The 20,000-nt window shown below is 42.0% G+C and overlaps 2 protein-coding genes across 2 annotated transcripts in view; both read right to left on the reverse strand.

Moving 5' to 3' along the window:
- LOC138972755 (hexokinase type 2-like) overlaps window positions 1-20,000 on the reverse strand; it is a 289,080-nt gene that overhangs the window by 21,927 nt on the left and 247,153 nt on the right. The window lies entirely within an intron of this gene.
- Window positions 15,949-20,000, reverse strand: part of LOC138972158 (uncharacterized) — an 8,170-nt gene continuing 4,118 nt past the window's right edge. Inside the window, exon 5 of the mRNA XM_070344917.1 lies at window positions 15,949-17,379. Coding sequence (XP_070201018.1) covers window positions 17,144-17,379 — 236 coding nt within the window. The 3' untranslated portion in view covers window positions 15,949-17,143. The remainder of the gene's footprint in view (window positions 17,380-20,000) is intronic.

Consider the following 20,000-nt stretch of genomic DNA (forward strand, 5'->3'; position numbering starts at 1 on the left):
TTCCTGTTTGTTTTTCAAGGCCATGAAACCAGGCGATGGTGTACCTCAAATTGTATGGCAAAGTTGAAAATAATAAAGAACCCATCACACATACATGTACTTTAATTTCAATCCACCCAATAGTTTTTGAGAAAATGGGTTTTCAAGCTTTAGCTCTGGAAATGTGAAATTGTGCAAGTATATATTCATGTGTGTGAGTGAGGGTGTGGGAGTTGAATGTGTATGAGTGTAGAGAAAAGAGAGAGAGAGAGAGACACAGAGAGAGAGAGAGAGAGAGAAAGACTGAGAGAGAGAGAGAGAGACGCAGACGCAGACGCAGACGCAGACGCAGATAATTTATTCAATAGGCCATAGCCCCTTATGAAGGATCGGAGTGTGAACAAATGATTAACGTTGCAAATAATTTAACTCATCAGGTGCAAAAAAAGATACAACATAACAATCGCACAACACTACGGATTAAAACATACATTACACGTTATTTAACTAAGAGGTTACAACATCTCTTAATTTAGAGGCTTTATACAAATACAAGGATACATTTCTAACAACAGTTTCTTGAGGGGAAGCCAGGAGCAAGCTGAGTCTAAAAGTGCTTGGGGTTTTATAATATTTAAATGGGATACATTTTTCTCGCACCACACGACTTGTGACAAGGTGACACCGGGGGAGAGAGAGAGGGATAGAGAGAGAGAGAGAGAGAGAGAGAGAGAGAGAGAGAGAGAGAGAGAGAGAGAGAGAGAGGGAGAGAGAGAGAGAGAGGGAGAGAGAGAGAGAGAGAGAGAGAGAAAGAGAGAGAGAGAGAGAGAGAGGGAGAGAGAGAGAGAGGGAGAGAGAGTGAGAGAGAGAGAGAAAACAATGAAAACAACATTCTTGTTACTGATTACAAATCATGATATGTATTTCTATGTGTGTATGAACGAGAATTAAAAAAAAATAATAATAAACAAGAGGCGAAGCCTTCAAGGCTCCCGTAAGAAATCAACAAACAGTAACATAACACAAACTCACTCACTCCGTAACACACACACACACACAAACACACACACACACACACACACACACACACACACACACACACACACACACACACACACACACAGAGAGTTAAAACTAACGCATCATATCAACTCCATGTATAATTTTCAAAAGAAGGCAAACAGATAAAATGACTAGGGTAATGGGTTAGGTACCTGCCATGTGGGCACTTTTTCCACTGCTGTCCTCAGTCCTATACTTTTCATCAAGACTTGTCACCATGCCGAGTAGATCTAAATTCGGAAGTCTTCATGTGGCTGAGGCATATATCTGACATAGCGTCGATCTTGTTGTAGGTTAACCTCCTTTCTGAAACAAATGGCAAAATGCGATTAGTTATGATGACTACAACCTACACAAATATAAACAGTGTTTTGAAACAGAATAGTCAGGTTATACAAGCCACTTTACCTAGATGCAGCATGGTAACCCTACAATATGCGAAACATGTCGACTGCAGCAGCCTGGTTCTTAAAATAATTCTGACGGTCAACACAGCCAGAAATGCCAACAAAGACAAGAAAGCTGTTGCAAGGTAAGCTTACCAAACGTTACATAGCGAATCATATGATAGTGCGTAAACAGCAAACAGTAGATCTACAATCAAAGAGAGGATCGAGTCTGGAATGAAACGCGATACAGATCTAGCATTCAAAAACTGTCTTTCACGTTCAAGGAAGTTGTTGCAAAGTACTTAAGACTTACTAAATTGTACAGACAAAACCATGACAGTGCATGTTTTGAATCTGAGGAAAAAATCGTGATCATTTTGACTTTGAGAACAGATTCATTCCGTTTCCTTATATCTGCATGTTCAAGTAAATGGTGGACAGTTTTTTTCGGGCAGAGTAAACTTAACTTGAGACTCTACTGCAAGTCTTGAAATTCACATAAATCAGTCGAACCACGAGCAAAGACATCGAAACAATACAGGCACTTCAGATCAACTCGTTTAACTGGAGGTGACTGCCTAGCACTGTGTTTGACATCCGTGTCTGCTGAAATAAAAAGAAATTAAAACAAAACGGATTAACAGTAGGTGACACGTTATCAGAGTGGAAGACACTAGATCTGTCTGTGACTTACCGGGATACGGCTGCAAGATCGACACTGACTGCCGCGCTTTCGACAGCTCTTCCTCGCGTGGACATTGGAAACACGCTGTGCAGATCAAATTGTAGGAAATCTCCCTTTGGTATCTTCTTTATTTACTTTTCTGGAGCTTAGAAACCGAACAACATGAAATCGTCTTCCCCGGCGAATCGGCGAGGTGAGAACTGGACCACAATCCTTCGCGCGACCCCTGACCTGATCTTGACACCTGACCTGCCGTCTACATACCAAACACGACACAAACCAGTCAACTGCTTGTACCCCTTCAAAACCCCCCACCACCCGTTTTCTTTGGATACACGCTTTAAAGGCCGAGGGCCGGGTATAAAAGCAGATTGGCGCGTGCCACGACCAGTTTGTGATTGGGTGCTTTGATGGAACGAGCTCTCGCTTGAACCAAGTTTTTGTAAAGTACGACGGCAGCAGTACAACAACAATCACAAAATTGTGCGAGTGATTACATCTGCATAAACACTACACATGCAGTTCAAAATTTTATCACAAACAACCTTCTAACATGCTTTTTCAGAAAAAAATTCTCACTCACCAAGTTTGAATTCAAAATCAAACGGCTGTCAGTCAACCAAAGTGGGCGGCGCCAATGATAGCCGTAGGCAACGTCCGAATCCTAAAAATAGTTCCTGCTGTAAGCACCCACCACCTGGAATACGTCATCCAGATGACGTACGACCCCAACGTTCCGGTCACTGGCGGCCACTGCCGCTGGAGCTGATACCTAACACCAACGTTCGCCGTTGAGCACTGAGAAAGCACAGAGTTGACCGCTTTTTATATCCAATGTTCATCTGAATTCTTCCTGCTACTTTTTGTCCGTTTTTATTTTTAATTTGTGAACATAATATTTTTTTTGTTTTATACGCCCTGTAAGTTATGATTTTCGTGTTGAGATGACCATGAAAAGGAAATTTAAAATTATTTTGAAAACATCAGGATCTACTTCTCAACCGAGACACACACACACGAACATTCAGTTCAACCTTTTTGCAAAGATGAATGGAATGCAGGCATTTAAAAAAAAAACACGAGCGTTACAGGTCTTGACGATTTCTGTCTATTCCCACAAATTACCCATGTAGGCGGTGCAAGCTGGATTTGGGAACCATGTCCGTATAAGAGATATCACACAGTTCGGCATGATGTCGCGTTTGTCTCTATCTTTACTCCATACACATTTCCTTCTGTGTGCGTCGAGCTCCAATGCGTTTTCTTTCTTCACAATGTATTCAGGTAGATTCCAGACTCCTCGGTGGTAAAGCATTGTCCAGAATCTTCTGTACAGGTCTTTTCTGAACAGAAGATTTTTCCGGTGTGGTTCAACATTTTCCATCGGCCACCATCCTTGACGAAAGTCCTCATGCGTCACACAGGGCTGTGCAAAGCAAAACGGACACCTTTCTCGTCCCTCCAGCGCGGGAATATAAAAAGGCGGGTCCTGGTTTGCTGCACATTCCGACATTTGTGAATAACTAGTCGATCCCGCAGTATCAGTATCAACAGAAATATCAAAGTCAACATCACTTTGCTGGAAAAATGCCTCCAACCTGACTAATTCATCCGACGAAAGTTCCACAGTCACAACGAATCTTTTTTCTCAGCCATGATGAAAAACCTTTGTATGACCGAACGCTTGCTTCACGGCTTAGAATAACGGTTCCCTCCAAATTTTCTTCTCTTCGCCTGCAAGATTCGTCGACCAGCTGACCGTTTGGAAGAATCCAATTTGGATGGGTAAAGAAGCATCTCCATCATACTATGAATTGCACTTGCAAGGATGTCCAATGTAAGAGGCTCTACCCCACCCTTCACAATGGGATAACCCTTAGTGCCGGAAAACGATCAACCAACATGACATAGAGTTAAATATTCGCGCCAAATTCTTGACTAAGGACTTCCTAGTAAAATGTGTCTGGTCAACAGATTTAGCTCTGTAAACAGTAACTGAATTCAGGGGGTCCAGACGCATGCCAGCCCTGCCAAAGCATCTGCTGGCACTTTCTGTTACACAGTTGTGTCAACAAGATAACGGGACCCGCTCGTTGCAATGAGTGGCCCATGAGAGAGAGAGAGAGAGAGAGAGAGAGAGAGAGAGAGAGAGAAGGAGAGAGAGAGAGAAGGAGAGAGAGACAGACAGAGAGAGAGAGAGAGAGAGAGAGAGAGAGAGAGAGAGAGAGAGAGAGAGAGAGAGAGAGAGAGAGAGGGGGCTGAGACACACCGACATACATACTCACACACACCCACCCCCACAAACACACTCACACACACACACAAACGCACGCACGCACACACATATACAGACAGACAGTGACGGAGAGAACCGTTCCGGCGTTCCTTGTTATCCATCTGAATCTCTCTCTCTCTTCTGTGTATGTGTGCGCGTGTGCGCGTGTTTATGTGTGTGTTTATGTGTGTGTGTGTGTGTGTGTGTGTGTGTGTGTGTGTGTGTTTATGTGTGTGTGTGTGTGTGTGTGTGTGTGTGTGTGTGTGTGCGTGCGTGCGTAAACATATTGATTAAACAATAAAAGCCACCACATGTCTCCAACGTTGGAGTTTAACCTAGTTACTGTCTCCACACACCGGAATGTTGTTCTGCAAGAGATATTAGTATGTGTTGAAAGCGAACGCAATACCAAAGTCTTCTTAGATCATTGTCTATGACACTGAGCCAAGACAGGCAAGCTTGACATCCTCAGACGAGACGCAGGCTGCCCTGTCCTGTCCGCCATAATGACTCGTCTTATAAGACTTTATTTCAGGTTTTCCCGCTCAGTTATTCCGTACACATCAGTCCATCGAGTTCACTAGCTAGTTCGCAGGATCAAAACTGAAAAGTGAAAGTGGATAATAATATGGCCGTCAACATGAACTTAGACAACTCAAGTGCAAAACAAAGAAGTCCGCGTTTCAACATTGAAGTGGGAGCCCAGCCAGCAAGACATTAGCGGCCGATAATCGGCCGAACACCCTTCAAAAAGTCGGGCCGGTGACGTCAAAACATACGACGCGGGTGTTGGCCCGACTAACTTTTGCAAAGAGGCAACGAGGCGGCCGACAGGCGGCCGAACACCTGTACTATGGCGGCACGCATCCGGTCCGATGTTAATCGGCCCGATGACTTGTTGGACCTGCGGCCCGACACCTTATGCCGACATCGGGAAGATATCGATTTCAGCGGGAAGACATCGGGACGATGTCGGCCCGCAGGTCCAAAAAGCCATCGGGCCGATTAACATCGGACCGGATGCGTGCCGCCATAGTACAGGTGTTCGGCCGCCTGTCGGCCGCCTCTTTGCCTCTTTGCAAAAGTTAGTCGGGCCAACACCCGCGTCGTATCTTTTGACATCACCGGCCCGACTTTTTGAAGGGTGTTCGGCCGATTATCGGCCGCTAATGTCTTGCTGGCTGGGTGCAGCTACAGCAGTATGTACCCCCCCCCCCCCCCGCCCCCCAAGTGTAACAGTGCAAAATTCACTTAAAGCTACAGCTACAGCAGTACAATCCCCCTCCCCCCAGTGTTACAGTGGAAAACAAACCTACAGATACAGATACAGCAGTATGTACACCCCCCCCCCCCCCCCAGTGTAACAGTGCAAAACACAACACCAGCTACAGATACAGCAGTATGTAGACCCCCACCCCCCCCCCCCCCGCCCTCACTGTAACAGTACAAAACACACCTACAGCTACAGATACAGCCGTATGTACAACCCCCCCCCCCCCTCAGTATTACAGTATAAAACACACCTACAGCAACAGATTCAGCAGTATGTACAACCCCCCAAGTGTAATAGTGCAAAAGTTACTTACAGCTACAGCCGTATGTACACCCCCTCCCCCTTAGTAACAGTACAAAACACACCTACAGCTACAGATACAGCAGTATGTATACCCCCCCCCCCCCAATGTAACAGTGCAAAACACACTTACAGCTACAGATTCAGCAGTATGTACAACCCCCCCTCCCCCAACCCAAGTGTAACAGTGCAAAAAAACACCTACAGCTACAGCAGTATGTACCCCCCCCCCCCCAACTGTAACGGCACAAATCGCACCTACTGCTACAGATACAGCAGTGTGTACAACCCCCCCCCCCCCCCCAGTGTAACAGTGCAAAACACACCTACAGCTACAGCATTAATATGTACAACCCCCAACCCCCCCCCCCCCCCCCCGCCCCCACTGTAACAGTACAAAACTCATTTACAGCTACAGATTCAGAATTATGTACACCCCCTCCCCCCGCTGCCACCACTGTAACAGTACAAAACATATAACACTCCACCCCCTTCCCTCGTGCAGAGTGCAAAACACACCTAGAGCTACTGATACAGCAGTATACACAACCCCAATCCCCCCCCCCCCCTCCCCTGTGTGCAAAACACACCTACAGCTACAAAAACAGCAGTATGTTCAACCCCCCCCCCCCCCCCTACTGTAACAGTACATAACACACCTACAGCTACAGCTACAGTTACATCTATGCTTGGCGCTGGTGGACAATAAAGACAAAGATTTGGCCAAAAAAACCACACATTTGACCAAATAAAATAGATTTGGCTATAACTTTTTTTTGGCCAAAACTTTCTATGTAAAAGTTTTGGCCAAAACTGTTTATGTCAGCTAAAACGGGAGATTTGGCCAAACTTCTGCCACAAAAAGATTTGGCCAAAAAAAGATTTGGCCAAACAAAATAGATTTGGCCAAATCTTCACTTTTTTGGCCAAATCTTTTTTGTTTGGCCAAATCTTTTTTTGACCAAATCTTTTGTATTTGCTGGCGCTGGTGGACAATATTCACTTTTTTGGCCAAATCTCTTTTTGGCCAAAGCTTTGCTTTTTTGGCCAAAACTTTGCTTTTTGGCCAAAACTTTGCTTTTTTGGCCAATACCGCCAGTTTTGGCCAAAAAAGTGTGTTTTTGGCAAAATAAGTGAATATTGTCCACCAGCGCCAAGCAGCTTGGCGCTGGTGAACAATATTCACTTGTTTGGCCAAAAACGCACTTTTTGGCCAAAACTGGCGGTTTTGGCCAAAACTGGCGTTTTTGGCCAAAACTGGCGTTTTGGGCCAAAACTATACTTTTTTGGCCAAAACTTTGCTTTTTTGGCCAAAAATGTACGTTTTTGGCCAAAAAAGTGTGTTTTTGGCCAAAAACAAATTTTTTGGCCAAAACTGGTGGTTTTGGCCAAAACTGGTGGTTTTGGCCAAAACTGGCGGTTTTGGTCAAAACTGGCGTTTTTGGCCAAAACTATACTTTTTTGGCCAAAACTTTGCTTTTTTGGCCAAAACCGCCAGTTTTGGCCATAAAAGTGTGTTTTGGGCCAAAAAAAGTGAATATTGTCCACCAGCGCCAAGCAGCTTGGCGCTGGTGGACAATTTTCACTTTTTTGGCCAAAACTATCATTTTTTTGGCCAAAACTGGCCAAAACTGGCGTTTTTGGCCAAAACTGGCGTTTTTGGCCAAAACTATACTTTTTTGGCCAAAACTTTGCTTTTTGGGCCAAAACTGGCGTTTTTGGCCAAAAAAATGAATATTGTCCATCAGCGCCAAGGGGTACTCAAAGATTTGGCCAAAAAATGAAGTTTTGGCCAAAACTATTTTTTGGCCAAAACTTTCAATGCAAAAGTTTTGGCCAAATATTTTTTTGGCCAAATCTAAAACATTTGGCCAAAACACTTTTTTGGCCAAATGTTTTAGATTTGGCCAAATATTTTTTTGGCCAAAACTTTGCACTTAAAAGTTTTGGCCAAAAACACACTTTTTTGCCAATAATGTACGTTTTTGGCCAAAAAAAGTGTGTTTTTGGCCAAAAAAGTGAATATTGTCCACCAGCGCCAAGCATATACATCAGTATGCACACCCCCCCCTCCCCCCCCAAGTGTAACAGTACAAAACACACCTACAGCTACAGATTCAGCAGTATGTACAACCCCCTCCCCCCCCCCCCCCCTAGTGTCACTGTGCAGAACACACATACGGCTACAGATTCAGCAGTTAGTATGTACACCCCCCCCCCCCCTCAAGTGTGTAACAGTGCAAAACACACCACCAGCTACAGATAGATCAGTATGTACCCCCCCCCCCCAAGTGTTACAATGCAATACACACACCTACAGCCACAGATACATCAGTATACATACACCCCACCCCCCAAGTGTAACAGTGCAAACCACACTTACAGCTACAGATTCAGCAGTATCATGAGTATGTACTCCACCCCCCCCCCCCCCCCCCCCACTGTAACAGGACAAAACAACTACATCTATATATACAGATACAGCAGTATGTACTCCCCCCCCCCCCCCCACTGTATAACAGCAAAACTAACATTAAAGCAAAAAAAAACAAAATCACTTACTCGCTGGATCCGTCGGTTGTCCTCGAGTTGACGTTAACAGCTTGAACACACCTGTAGGTTTCCATCCGTCCTTGGCTACACAATTTTAACTTGTCAACTATCACCGCCACCACGTGGCACTGGGACCAGCACTCAGATTGAGATCCCGAGGCGACATTCGTCTCGGATAACATATCATCAATGTGCTGTCCAACTTGCGAATGTCTCTTCTTTCGATATTAACTTGAACTAAGAAAACAAATAAACTTCGCTCACGCGGGAAAGTAGCAGCTAGCCGGCCATGTTCACACTCAATCTTGTTTGTACCGTAAGGAAAGCTATTAGAGTATTTCAAGTATATATGATGGCGTATTTTTAAAATGTAAAACTCATGGTTTGAGCTCATGCTGTATTTGATTGCAAATATACAAACAAAACTTACAATTAATTATCCTACTCCTATGTGAAAAAGTCAACAAATATGAATAATTTAGTTTCGCATTTGCAGAGTCATGTCACGCCGTTCCCGACGCTTGAACAGGGGACGTAACAAATGTTAAAATAATGATAATAAATTCAAGTTGTTATCTCCCGTAACTCTGCATATTTTTATCGACAGCAACATTGCGTCGGGCCGATGTCGGGGTTTATTACATACATTTGCCGAGTTTTACACACAGTCAAAACGATATCGGCGCGACAACGGACGTCGACACACGACATTTGACGACGTCACCCGACTGAAATCGTCAGTCGGCCGACGAAAGCTTGCTAGCTGGGAGGTGACGAAAGTACAAAAAAGGACATTCTGGATTTACTGAAAGAAGTCAAACACCATCTGAAGGAGCGGTTTTGTGGAAAACAAGCAACAACGGCAGATGTGCTTTACCAGTGCATGCAGCATTATCTGAAGGTAAATTATGCAGTTCTTTCTCTCTCTCTCTCTCTCTCTCTCTCTCTCTCTCTCTCTCTCTCTCTCTCTCTCTGTCTCTCTCTCTGTCTCTGTCTCTCTCTCTCTCTCTCTCTCTCTCTCTCTTATATATATATATATATATATATATGTATGTGTGTGTGTGTGTGTGTGTGTATATATATGTGTGTATATATGTGTGTGTGTGTGTGTGTGTGTGTACTCACGTACATGCGTATGTGGGTGTGTGTATGTGTGTGTGTGTATGGGTGTGTGTGGCGGGGGGAGGAGCTTTTTTTATTGTTACAAATGTTTTATGTTTTATGTGTGTTGTCCTATACAATTGTTGTTATAATCGTTAACAGGCAGGTAGGGTGTGCCGAAGAAAATTTTCCATTTTTTCATTTAGTCAAGTTTTGACTAAATGTTTTGACCTAGAGGGGGAATCGAGACGAGGGTCGTGGTGTATGTGTGAGTGTGTGTGTGTGTGTGTGTGTGTGTGTGTGTGTGTGTGTGTGTGTGTGTGTGTGTGTGTGTGTCTGTGTGTGTGTATGTCTGTCTGTGCGTGTGTGTGTGTAGAGCGATTCAGACTAAAGTACTGGACCGATCTTTATGACATTTGACATGAGAGTTCCTGGGAATGATATCCCCAAAACTGTTTTTCTTTTTTCCGATAAATACCTTTGATGACGTCATATCGGGCTTTTTGTAAAAGTTGAGGCGGCACTGTCACACCCTTATTTTTCAATCAAATTGATTGAAAATTTGGCCAAGCAATCTTCAATGAAGGCCGGACGTCGGTATTGCATTTCAGCTTGGTGGCTTAAAAATAATTAATGACTTTGGTCATTAAAAATCTTAAAATTGCAAAAAAAATAAAAAAATTATAAAACGATCCAAATTTACGTTCATCTTATTCTTCATCATTTTATCATTCGAAAAACATATAAATATGTTATATTTGGATTAAAAACAAGCTCTGAAAAATAAAAATATAAAGATGATCATAAAAATTAAATTTTCGAAATTGTTTTAAAAACTGTTTCATCTTATTCCTTGTTGGTTCCTGATTCCAAAAACATATAGATATGATATGTTTGGATTAAAAACACGCTCAGAAAGTTAAAACGAAGAGAGGTACAGTAAAGCGTGCTATGAAGCACAGCGCAACCGCTACAGCGCCAAACAGGCTCGTCACTGTCACTGCCTTTTGCACTAGCGGCGGACTACGTTCGGTTTCATTCTGTGAGTTCCACAGTTTGACCAAATGTAGTAATTTCGCCTTACGCGACTTGTTATGTAATATTGTAATGGACAATAAAGTGCTGTTATTGTTATTTTTATTGTTATTGTACCATCGTGCGAAGTTCGATTTCAAAACCGCGTTTATAACTTTCAAGTCACAGAAAAGCAGCAAACCAACAACAAAAGCAGCAAACCAAGAAGCAAACAAACAAACAAACCCTACTTCGGTTCTTGAAAACAAAGGTATAAGGCCACAAACATAAACATGTAATGTGATGCGCAACACAATTATGACATATACAGTATCAAACAAGCTACGCATCAAAATAAAGTAAAGATGAATGTATAGACAATATGTCACGTTTCAATATATCACTTAAGGTGATTATGAACCGGTTAATTACTACTAATTAACTAACCACACCACGATCCACTCTCGCAGTCATACAATTAAATAGAGTCAACAAAAGTATAAGTTTCAGACGCCTGTTTATGTATAAACTCGCCACCTCCCTCGAGCCTTCACTCAAAATATGTTCCTTTTACGTTCTCAACACGTAAAAAACCCGTGGTCACTGACAAAATGCCAGTAGTATATAGAAAATTATAGTAACACGCTGAACCCGTGTAAATACAGTCAAAATGAGAATGTTCTGTTCAAAAAGCTCTAGTTCATGCAGGTGTCACACACCCCACGTTGTCACTACTCCAAGGTAATCACAGATAAGAAAAGACAACGGTGGTCAACGGGGTGCGTAAGACATGGTGCACTTAGCTTTCTTTCTGTATGCTGGTTAGCCGGTATGCTGGTTAGCCGGGTTGCTGGTTAGCCGGGTTGCTGGTTAGCCGGTTCGCTGGTTAGCCGGTCTGCTGGTTAGCCGGTCTGCTGGTTAGCCGGTTAGCGTAGCTTCCTCAGGTCCCAGCTCCAACGTCTGCAGCTAGCAGTGTCCCGTCAAAGGCAGCCGTGCAGCGGTTACAGGAAACCGAAAGAAACGAACGAAGGCTGCAAACAGAAAGCATCGGTGCACTAAACATGTCAGCTACCCCTCACCCACCACCTTAAAACATGTCATCTTTAAATATCTCATCGAGCACGTGGGCCTGCACAAAACGGACTTTTTACAACAACAAAACAGTCATTTTCCGTCCTTCTCTCCCTATCTGCAAAAACCATTTACAGATTAGTATTTTAGCGTCACAGAGAGTAAATTATGCGCTAACCTGGAAAGAACAACAGAGAGTATTTCATTCCACAACACAGACTCATCAACAGCGTTAAATAATGATTTATTACCTCAAAAGCCTATGATTGTACTCTCAATGGAAGCAAAGTCCGCCTCCTCCCTGGAACAGCCTCTGTTCGTCAACAGTGACCAAAAACCTCCAGAACCCCTTGTCGAATCCTTATGCGAAAGCCATCGCCGACGAAGGAAAGTTGACGACTTGTCCTCAGCAAAGTACTGGCAGTGAGACAGGAAAAACTAGTGGAAGCTCCCCTAGAGTGCCGAATACAATATTCGGTGAAAAACCATCATACTCTAGAAACTGTGTATTAGATCCTTCCCCTTCTGCCGCTGGGTGTCAAGTGCCCCGTGCTTGTGTCTCTCTCAGACAACCTAGCCAATAACACGTGACTGACCTTGTCACAAAACCAGTCCAGCTATACACAATTCTGCCTCCCAAGCAGAAAAAAGACACGAGAAACTTAATCCCTGAAAATCCCGTGCGCGCTGTCAGCGAAAAACCGTCAGCCCTATGACAGCAAAAAAAACCACTGTGAAACTCGTGCGCTACAAAACATCCGTGCTGATTGAGCACTGTCAGCAAACTCTGCTGTAGCCCAATATCACGTACAGGCGCTTTCTATCATAATCGACCAAGAACAGGCACTCCACTGAGTGACACTTTCTTGGTCTCTGTCACCCGATCGTGACACAATATGAAAAACATAGACAGTGAAATAATATATTCTATTTTTAAGATATTGCGTGTATCTGTTTTTCTGTTTTATCCAGACATAGCAAACGTGGTGTATCGAGGGTCCAACGTCAGCTTGATGATCAGCAACGACATCTACGGCAGAACTGATAATTTATCTAGTTAAGTGATTCTCTCTGGAGAGTCTAGGTTGACTGTAGTTATTTCGTTCGTACGCGCGCACTCACACACACAAACACGCCCGCGGGTGCACACACACGCGCGCGCGTTCACACACACACACACACACACACACACACACACACATACACACACACACACACACACACACACACACACACACACACACACACACACACACACACACACACACACACACACACACACACACACACGCGCGCGATTTTCAGCTCCCGGCAAACCTTCTACCTGCTACCTGCGCATTAGAATGAGTTTCTGATTGTTTTAGATTATTTAATTATCATCTTTCTTGTATATGACCGTTGTAAACAATAATGTGTGTCCTTGTATTTTCTATTCTTCTTCTTCTGCGTTCGTGGGCTGAAACTCCCACGTACACTCGTGTTTTTTGCACGAGTGGAATTTTACGTGTATGACCGTTTTTTACCCCGCCATTTAGGCAGCCATACGCCGTTTTCGGAGGAAGCATGCTGGGTATGTTCGTGTTTCTATAACCCACCGAACTCTGACATGGATTACAGGATCTTTTTCGTGCGCACTTGGTCTTGTGCTTGCGTGTACACACGGGGGTGTCTGCACACAAAGTTGACTCTGAGAAATAAATCTCTCGCCGAACGTGGGGACGAACTCACGCTGACAGCGTCCAACTGGATACAAATCCAGTGCGCTACCGACTGAGCTACATCCCCGCCCCTGTATTTTCTATGATTGCTTCTGATTTAATGAGTGGACTCAAAAGATGATATTTTTAAAGTGCAGTTTTCGTCTACTTGCATATTGCAGTCTTAGTCTACTTGCATATTGCAGTCTTAGTCTACTTGCATATTGCAGTCTTAGTCTACTTGCATATTGCAGTCTTAGTCTACTTGCATATTGCAGTCTTAGTCTACTTGCATATTGCAGTTTTAGTCTACTTGCATATTGCAGTTTTAGTCTACTTGCATATTGCAGTTTTAGTCTACTTGCATATTGCAGTGTTAGTCTACTTGCATATTGCAGTCTTAGTCTACTTGCATATTGCAGTCTTAGTCTACTTGCATATTGCAGTCTTAGTCTACTTGCATATTGCAGTTTTAGTCTACTTGCATATTGCAGTTTTAGTCTACTTGCATATTGCAGTTTTAGTCTACTTGCATATTGCAGTGTTAGTCTACTTGCATAGTGCAGTCTTAGTCTACTTGCATATTGCAGTCTTAGTCTACTTGCATATTGCAGTCTTAGTCTACTTGCATATTGCAGTTTTAGTCTACTTGCATATTGCAGTTTTAGTCTACTTGCATATTGCAGTTTTAGTCTACTTGCATATTGCAGTCTTAGTCTACTTGCATATTGCAGTTTTAGTCTACTTGCATATTGCAGTTTTAGTCTACTTGCATATTGCAGTTTTAGTCTACTTGCATATTGCAGTTTTAGTCTACTTGCATATTGCAGTTTTCGTCTACTTGCATATTGCAGTTTTAGTCTACTTGCATATTGCAGTTTTAGTCTACTTGCATATTGCAGTTTTAGTCTACTTGCATATTGCAGTTTTAGTCTACTTGCATATTGCAGTTTTAGTCTACTTGCATATTGCAGTTTTCGTCTACTTGCATATTGCAGTTTTAGTCTACTTGCATATTGCAGTTTTAGTCTACTTGCATATATATTGCAGTTTTAGTCTACTTGCATATTGCAGTTTTCGTCTACTTGCATATTGCAGTTTTAGTCTACTTGCATATTGCAGTTTTCGTCTACTTGCATATTGCAGTTTTAGTCTACTTGCATATTGCAGTCTTAGTCTACTTGCATATTGCAGTCTTAGTCTACTTGCATATTGCAGTTTTAGTCTACTTGCATATTGCAGTTTTAGTCTACTTGCATATTGCAGTTTTAGTCTACTTGCATATTGCAGTGTTAGTCTACTTGCATATTGCAGTCTTAGTCTACTTGCATATTGCAGTCTTAGTCTACTTGCATATTGCAGTCTTAGTCTACTTGCATATTGCAGTTTTAGTCTACTTGCATATTGCAGTTTTAGTCTACTTGCATATTGCAGTTTTAGTCTACTTGCATATTGCAGTCTTAGTCTACTTGCATATTGCAGTTTTAGTCTACTTGCATATTGCAGTTTTAGTCTACTTGCATATTGCAGTTTTAGTCTACTTGCATATTGCAGTTTTAGTCTACTTGCATATTGCAGTTTTCGTCTACTTGCATATTGCAGTTTTAGTCTACTTGCATATTGCAGTTTTAGTCTACTTGCATATTGCAGTTTTCGTCTACTTGCATATTGCAGTTTTAGTCTACTTGCATATTGCAGTTTTAGTCTACTTGCATATTGCAGTTTTCGTCTACTTGCATATTGCAGTTTTAGTCTACTTGCATATTGCAGTTTTAGTCTACTTGCATATATATTGCAGTTTTAGTCTACTTGCATATTGCAGTTTTCGTCTACTTGCATATTGCAGTCAACTCTCGTCTGTGAGATATTACATTATTGTCCAAAGCATTTTTAGTTCATATTGTTAACATGTACCGTGTTATTACCGCTTATTATGTTTCACAACTTTGCTCTACAAAAGAAGAAAATTCGTCGTTGGTAAAATAATGTTGTATTCTTATTTTTTAAACGTGCCCAAATATTTTCTAAATCATTTTACGTTTATTACACTTTCATTGCATGTAAGAAGCTATTCATTTGCATTTACCTTTTCATTTTCTTTGGTTGAATGTTTGCAAACAAATATGTTTCCATAAGCGCGACAACGTGTTTTGTCTTTTACGTAAATGTAAAAATTGCTGCTATCAATCTAGCCGTCTCTCTCTCTCTCTCTCTCTCTCTCTCTCTCTCTCTCTCTCTCTCTCTCTCTCTCTCTCTCTCTCTCTCTCTCTTCTCTCTCTCTCTCTCTCTCTCTCTCTCTCTCTCTTTCTCTTTCTCTCTCTTTCTCTCTCTCTCTTTCTCTCTCCCTCCCTCTCTCTCTATCTCTCTCTCTCTCTCTCTCTCTCTCTTTCTCTCTCTCTCTCTCTCTCTAATTTTCTTCAATGATTATTCATCCTTCCAAAATCAAGAGGAAAAGAGACACACACAGACACGAACACTGAGAGACAGGCACACAGACAGACACGCAGACAGACATACAAACATACAGACAGACACACATACAGGCACACAGACAGACAGATTAAACCTGTTGTTCGACCACAGCGAGTCCATAACGAATTTATTAAAACCCACAGACACAGAACAAATGTGTGATCATCAATGTGAACTTATTATTTTAGACGATATTTCAAAGAAATGTGTATTTCTAACTATTTTTTTCCACATTTGCTTTGAGTGATGAACACGCAGTTTCGAACCGGACTGATCAACAGTGTGAACAGTAATTGTCCCCTTAACCGTTGAAAAAAAGCAGTAGGTGTCTAACAGTCTGAACACAGACACAGTGGAAGACATTTTTTTTCTCTCTAAAATCATGTACTATTCACACTGGATAGCTCATTACGCAATAATCTGAACACACCTTACACGGTTTAAATATAGTAGACCATCAAGTCTACAAGTACGTTTTAAATATTATATTTGCACGAAATGGGCATCATAAACTCCAGGGCAAGAAATTAAACTCAACAAAAATATTGTTGCGACAAATTGTGCAGCCAATTCAAGCATTTCATTTCATTCAAACTGTGTATGCCAGTTAAGACCGGTCACTTCGAATTACAGATTTATTTTACAGGGATCACTAGACCACGACGCAAATAAAGTTACCCTCAAATATGACCTGACAAAAACGGACAGGACCAATTATCAAGCGATCGATGTTGAGGGTGGTAAGATAATCCTGAAAGGATGTTTTTATTGACAGCTTTACCTTTCAGCCGCGCACAGCGCATACACGTTTGTGATATAGCATGACGCGGTCCTATGTAACATTCGACTAAGTTTGTGATCACCCTATCCCGTTATAAAATACAAAACAAACATTGGCATTGGTATGCACAGTTATGAACATAGGGTCCGTCGATCTTGTTGATCCGGTTGATCTCTGCAATGTATTGTCATTATTGCGATTACCTAATTTACCCCAAAATGGTACCTGTTCTGGGTGCATACAACGTCCCACATCTTCAACATCGATAAAGCCTGCTCTTAATTGGGCGAAGTCGACTACGCGAAGTATGCTTTGCAAAGCTGGCTGCAAGGAGCTTCAGTCCTGAGTTTTCAGTGAAATCACTTCGCGAAGTCTTTGCAAAGTCGACTTCGGGCCCAATTAAGGACAACATTAAAGCGTCTGTGTAGATTGCTTTGTGTGCCTGCATTTAGCTTACAAGCGAACGTGAGTACGGCAGTGACTTTGTGTATTTAGACTTTGGAGTCTGCAAAGAATGGTTTAGAGGTATGTCTCTTTGTCCGAAGGAAAAGCGGGGGTTCTGCTAGAAGATAACCGTCACCGTCGTACACCGGTGAGCGTGGTTGTGAACTACCCGAGCTGACGTGTTGACGATGGAAACGGGCCTGGCTCGCAGCAGAGCGTACTGCCTGTAGGCGATTGTCCCCCTTGCTGGCTGACTGCGCACCAGTGGCGACCCCAAAGGCACCTACAAGGGAAAACATTTTTATTTTAACTTATAGTTAAATTGTTCTTCTCTGATTTCTGTTGTTGGTCTTCTTTGCTTGTGCTGCGTACATACAATATCCCTTAAAACAAACGCGATACTCAACAGTAACTCAGCAGCAAAACGTAAGCTCCAAGTTTGTAAGCTCCAGTAACAAGCATGTGTAAACGTTTTCATTTAGTTTGCAATCGTCATATACTATTAAGTTAGTTGCAATGTATTGCACTCTTTGGTTGCAATTTATGTTCCTTATATGTCCAAGTGTGTCAGATGTAATTACCATATAGGTTAAACGGTTGTATAAAGCTTTGGAAAAACCGGGTAAACCATGATTGTGCTGTAACTTTCAGAGTATGGGCTTTGAAGAGCTAAACCACTGTGTCATTATCTGAGCATGCGCACTTGTTGTCAAAACGCGTCAAAATTCACTTTACGTTTTATTTTTAGCGCAGGAATGTTCGTATACCAATGCTTGGAAAGGAAACATGGCACTCCAAGGAAAAGGAGATTATTAACCGGTTCGAAATCACAAAATCTCCAGTCTAATAACATTGGAATGATTTCATACCACCTATATGTCTTATAATGGTTCTAGAGAAAAGGATATTTATTACACTCTGTCCACTTACAACTGAAATGCATTTGAGAAATAATACCTCAAAAGCTACAAATCTTTCGCCTGCGGAGTTTTTATTTTTTTTATTTTTTTTAAACTGTCAAAGTTTACTTGACCATTAGACACAGACGTAGAAGCGATAGCGCACAACTTCAATGATTTAAGTTACAGGTGTTGATATGAGATGCGGAGTGAATGTTTAGAACTGCTTGTGAGAGCTAAAAGCGACATGTAATAAAGATTGTGAACGATAAAGAATGAACGATTAAGACAATTCCTACAACAAGCACTTACTTTCTTTATGCTAATCACTTCGTGTTGCAAGAACATTTAGTTTTACTTTACGCCAGGTCCACCCTAAACAATCTCTAGATGTGAGCAATAGCGAATCAGACTAAAACTTAGCGCGACACAAACTCGTTTGCCAGGAGAGCGACTTTGGAACTCTTGGCGTCAAATGTTCGACAACAAATTGCTATTTGTTTTTCTCCTTCAAAATACGTCATGTCTGGCTGATGTGGGTTTCTCCAGAGTGTTTCAGTGTACATTCAAAATAAGGTGCGAGCACAGATTACAACAGAAGCTGATAACTATGACATTAATCTTCGCCGGTCGTCGTGGGTCCGTGTGGACCCAGAAGGGTGTTTAATTGCAAATATCTCTTAAACTAGTTAGATTTTTTTAATGAGCTTTTAACAATGCCGCAGACACCTAAAAAGCTCTTTTGTTCTAAAAGATCATTACATTTCAGCGAGAAGTTATTAAAAAAAAAACAAAGGTCAAATTTAAACTACACAAGGTTGTGGTTTTTTTCGGCCGTGCGGACCCATGTTTCTCAAACTGAAGGAATTTACATAAAAACTAGGGAGATAAGTCACACACCTTCAGGTTTTGGCTTTAAACATCATTTTCTACGATCTGTTTAATTTTCGAGTTAATAAGCAAGTCGCGTGGAGCGAAATTAATACATAACAATGTGGGTCCACACGGCCCCACGACGTCTACAGAAGGGTATTCACGTTTTTTTTCCGTTTTTGAGAAGCTTTAGTCGCACGATAATAATTAAATTAATAATTTAATGTAATTACTTCTCGCGGAAATTTAACCACGGCGTCTACGGAAGGGGATGCACGTTTTTGCTCCTTTGGAAAGCATGGGTCTACGGAAGGGTATGCATATTTTTCCTTCTTTGAGAAGCATGGGTCCACACGGCCCCACGATGTCTTCCGTGTGTAGTCGATAACCCGGTCGGGCGAAGGTTAAAGGATCGGACAACTCTTAAGCTCGGATGCCCGTAACACCCCCATTTCAAATAAAATTTCTGAGGCGCTGTATGGAATGTAAATAAATGTAGTGTTGAGTCACAAACAATACAACAAAACACGCCTAACCGCATTTAGAGTGTACTAAGGAAATTACAGAATGTCTCTTGTAACTCACGTTTGGAATCCCTCGCGACTTGCTTTGTGTAGTGGGGCACTGATGGGGGTCTCGGCAAGCATCGTAATGTAGTGTTTGAGAATCTGTTACCATCTAAGGGAAGCTAAGTACACTAATTTCTACTTTGATTATTATTTGGTTAGTACTTTCAAAATTCATAAGGCTAAAGCATTACTTCATAAGATTTGGCGTGAGAACACTTTTCTTGTTGAATGTAAAGTTAAACATTATTTTCTAGTCAGCATTACATTTCTACTTCTAGGCATCATTCTTTAATCTTCAGAAGATATCATTTCTTATCATTTTGCTTGTCCATTTTGTAATTTTGGATTTTACTTCTTAAAATTCAAGAAGGGGAGAGATGTAGTGTTTGAGAATCTGTTACCATCTAAGGGAAGCAACTGCTACTAATGTGTTAAGTAACTAACGAGAGTTAGTTCCCTTGTTACACACACTGATCATCTTCATGGCTGACAATAAACACAGCTTGCCCCCTCAAACCATCGTTTGTCGGCTTTATCGTGTACATGCATGATGAATGTGTATC

Source organism: Littorina saxatilis, linkage group LG8 (assembly GCF_037325665.1).
Source record: "Littorina saxatilis isolate snail1 linkage group LG8, US_GU_Lsax_2.0, whole genome shotgun sequence".
In the NCBI taxonomy this organism is placed as follows: domain Eukaryota; kingdom Metazoa; phylum Mollusca; class Gastropoda; order Littorinimorpha; family Littorinidae; genus Littorina; species Littorina saxatilis.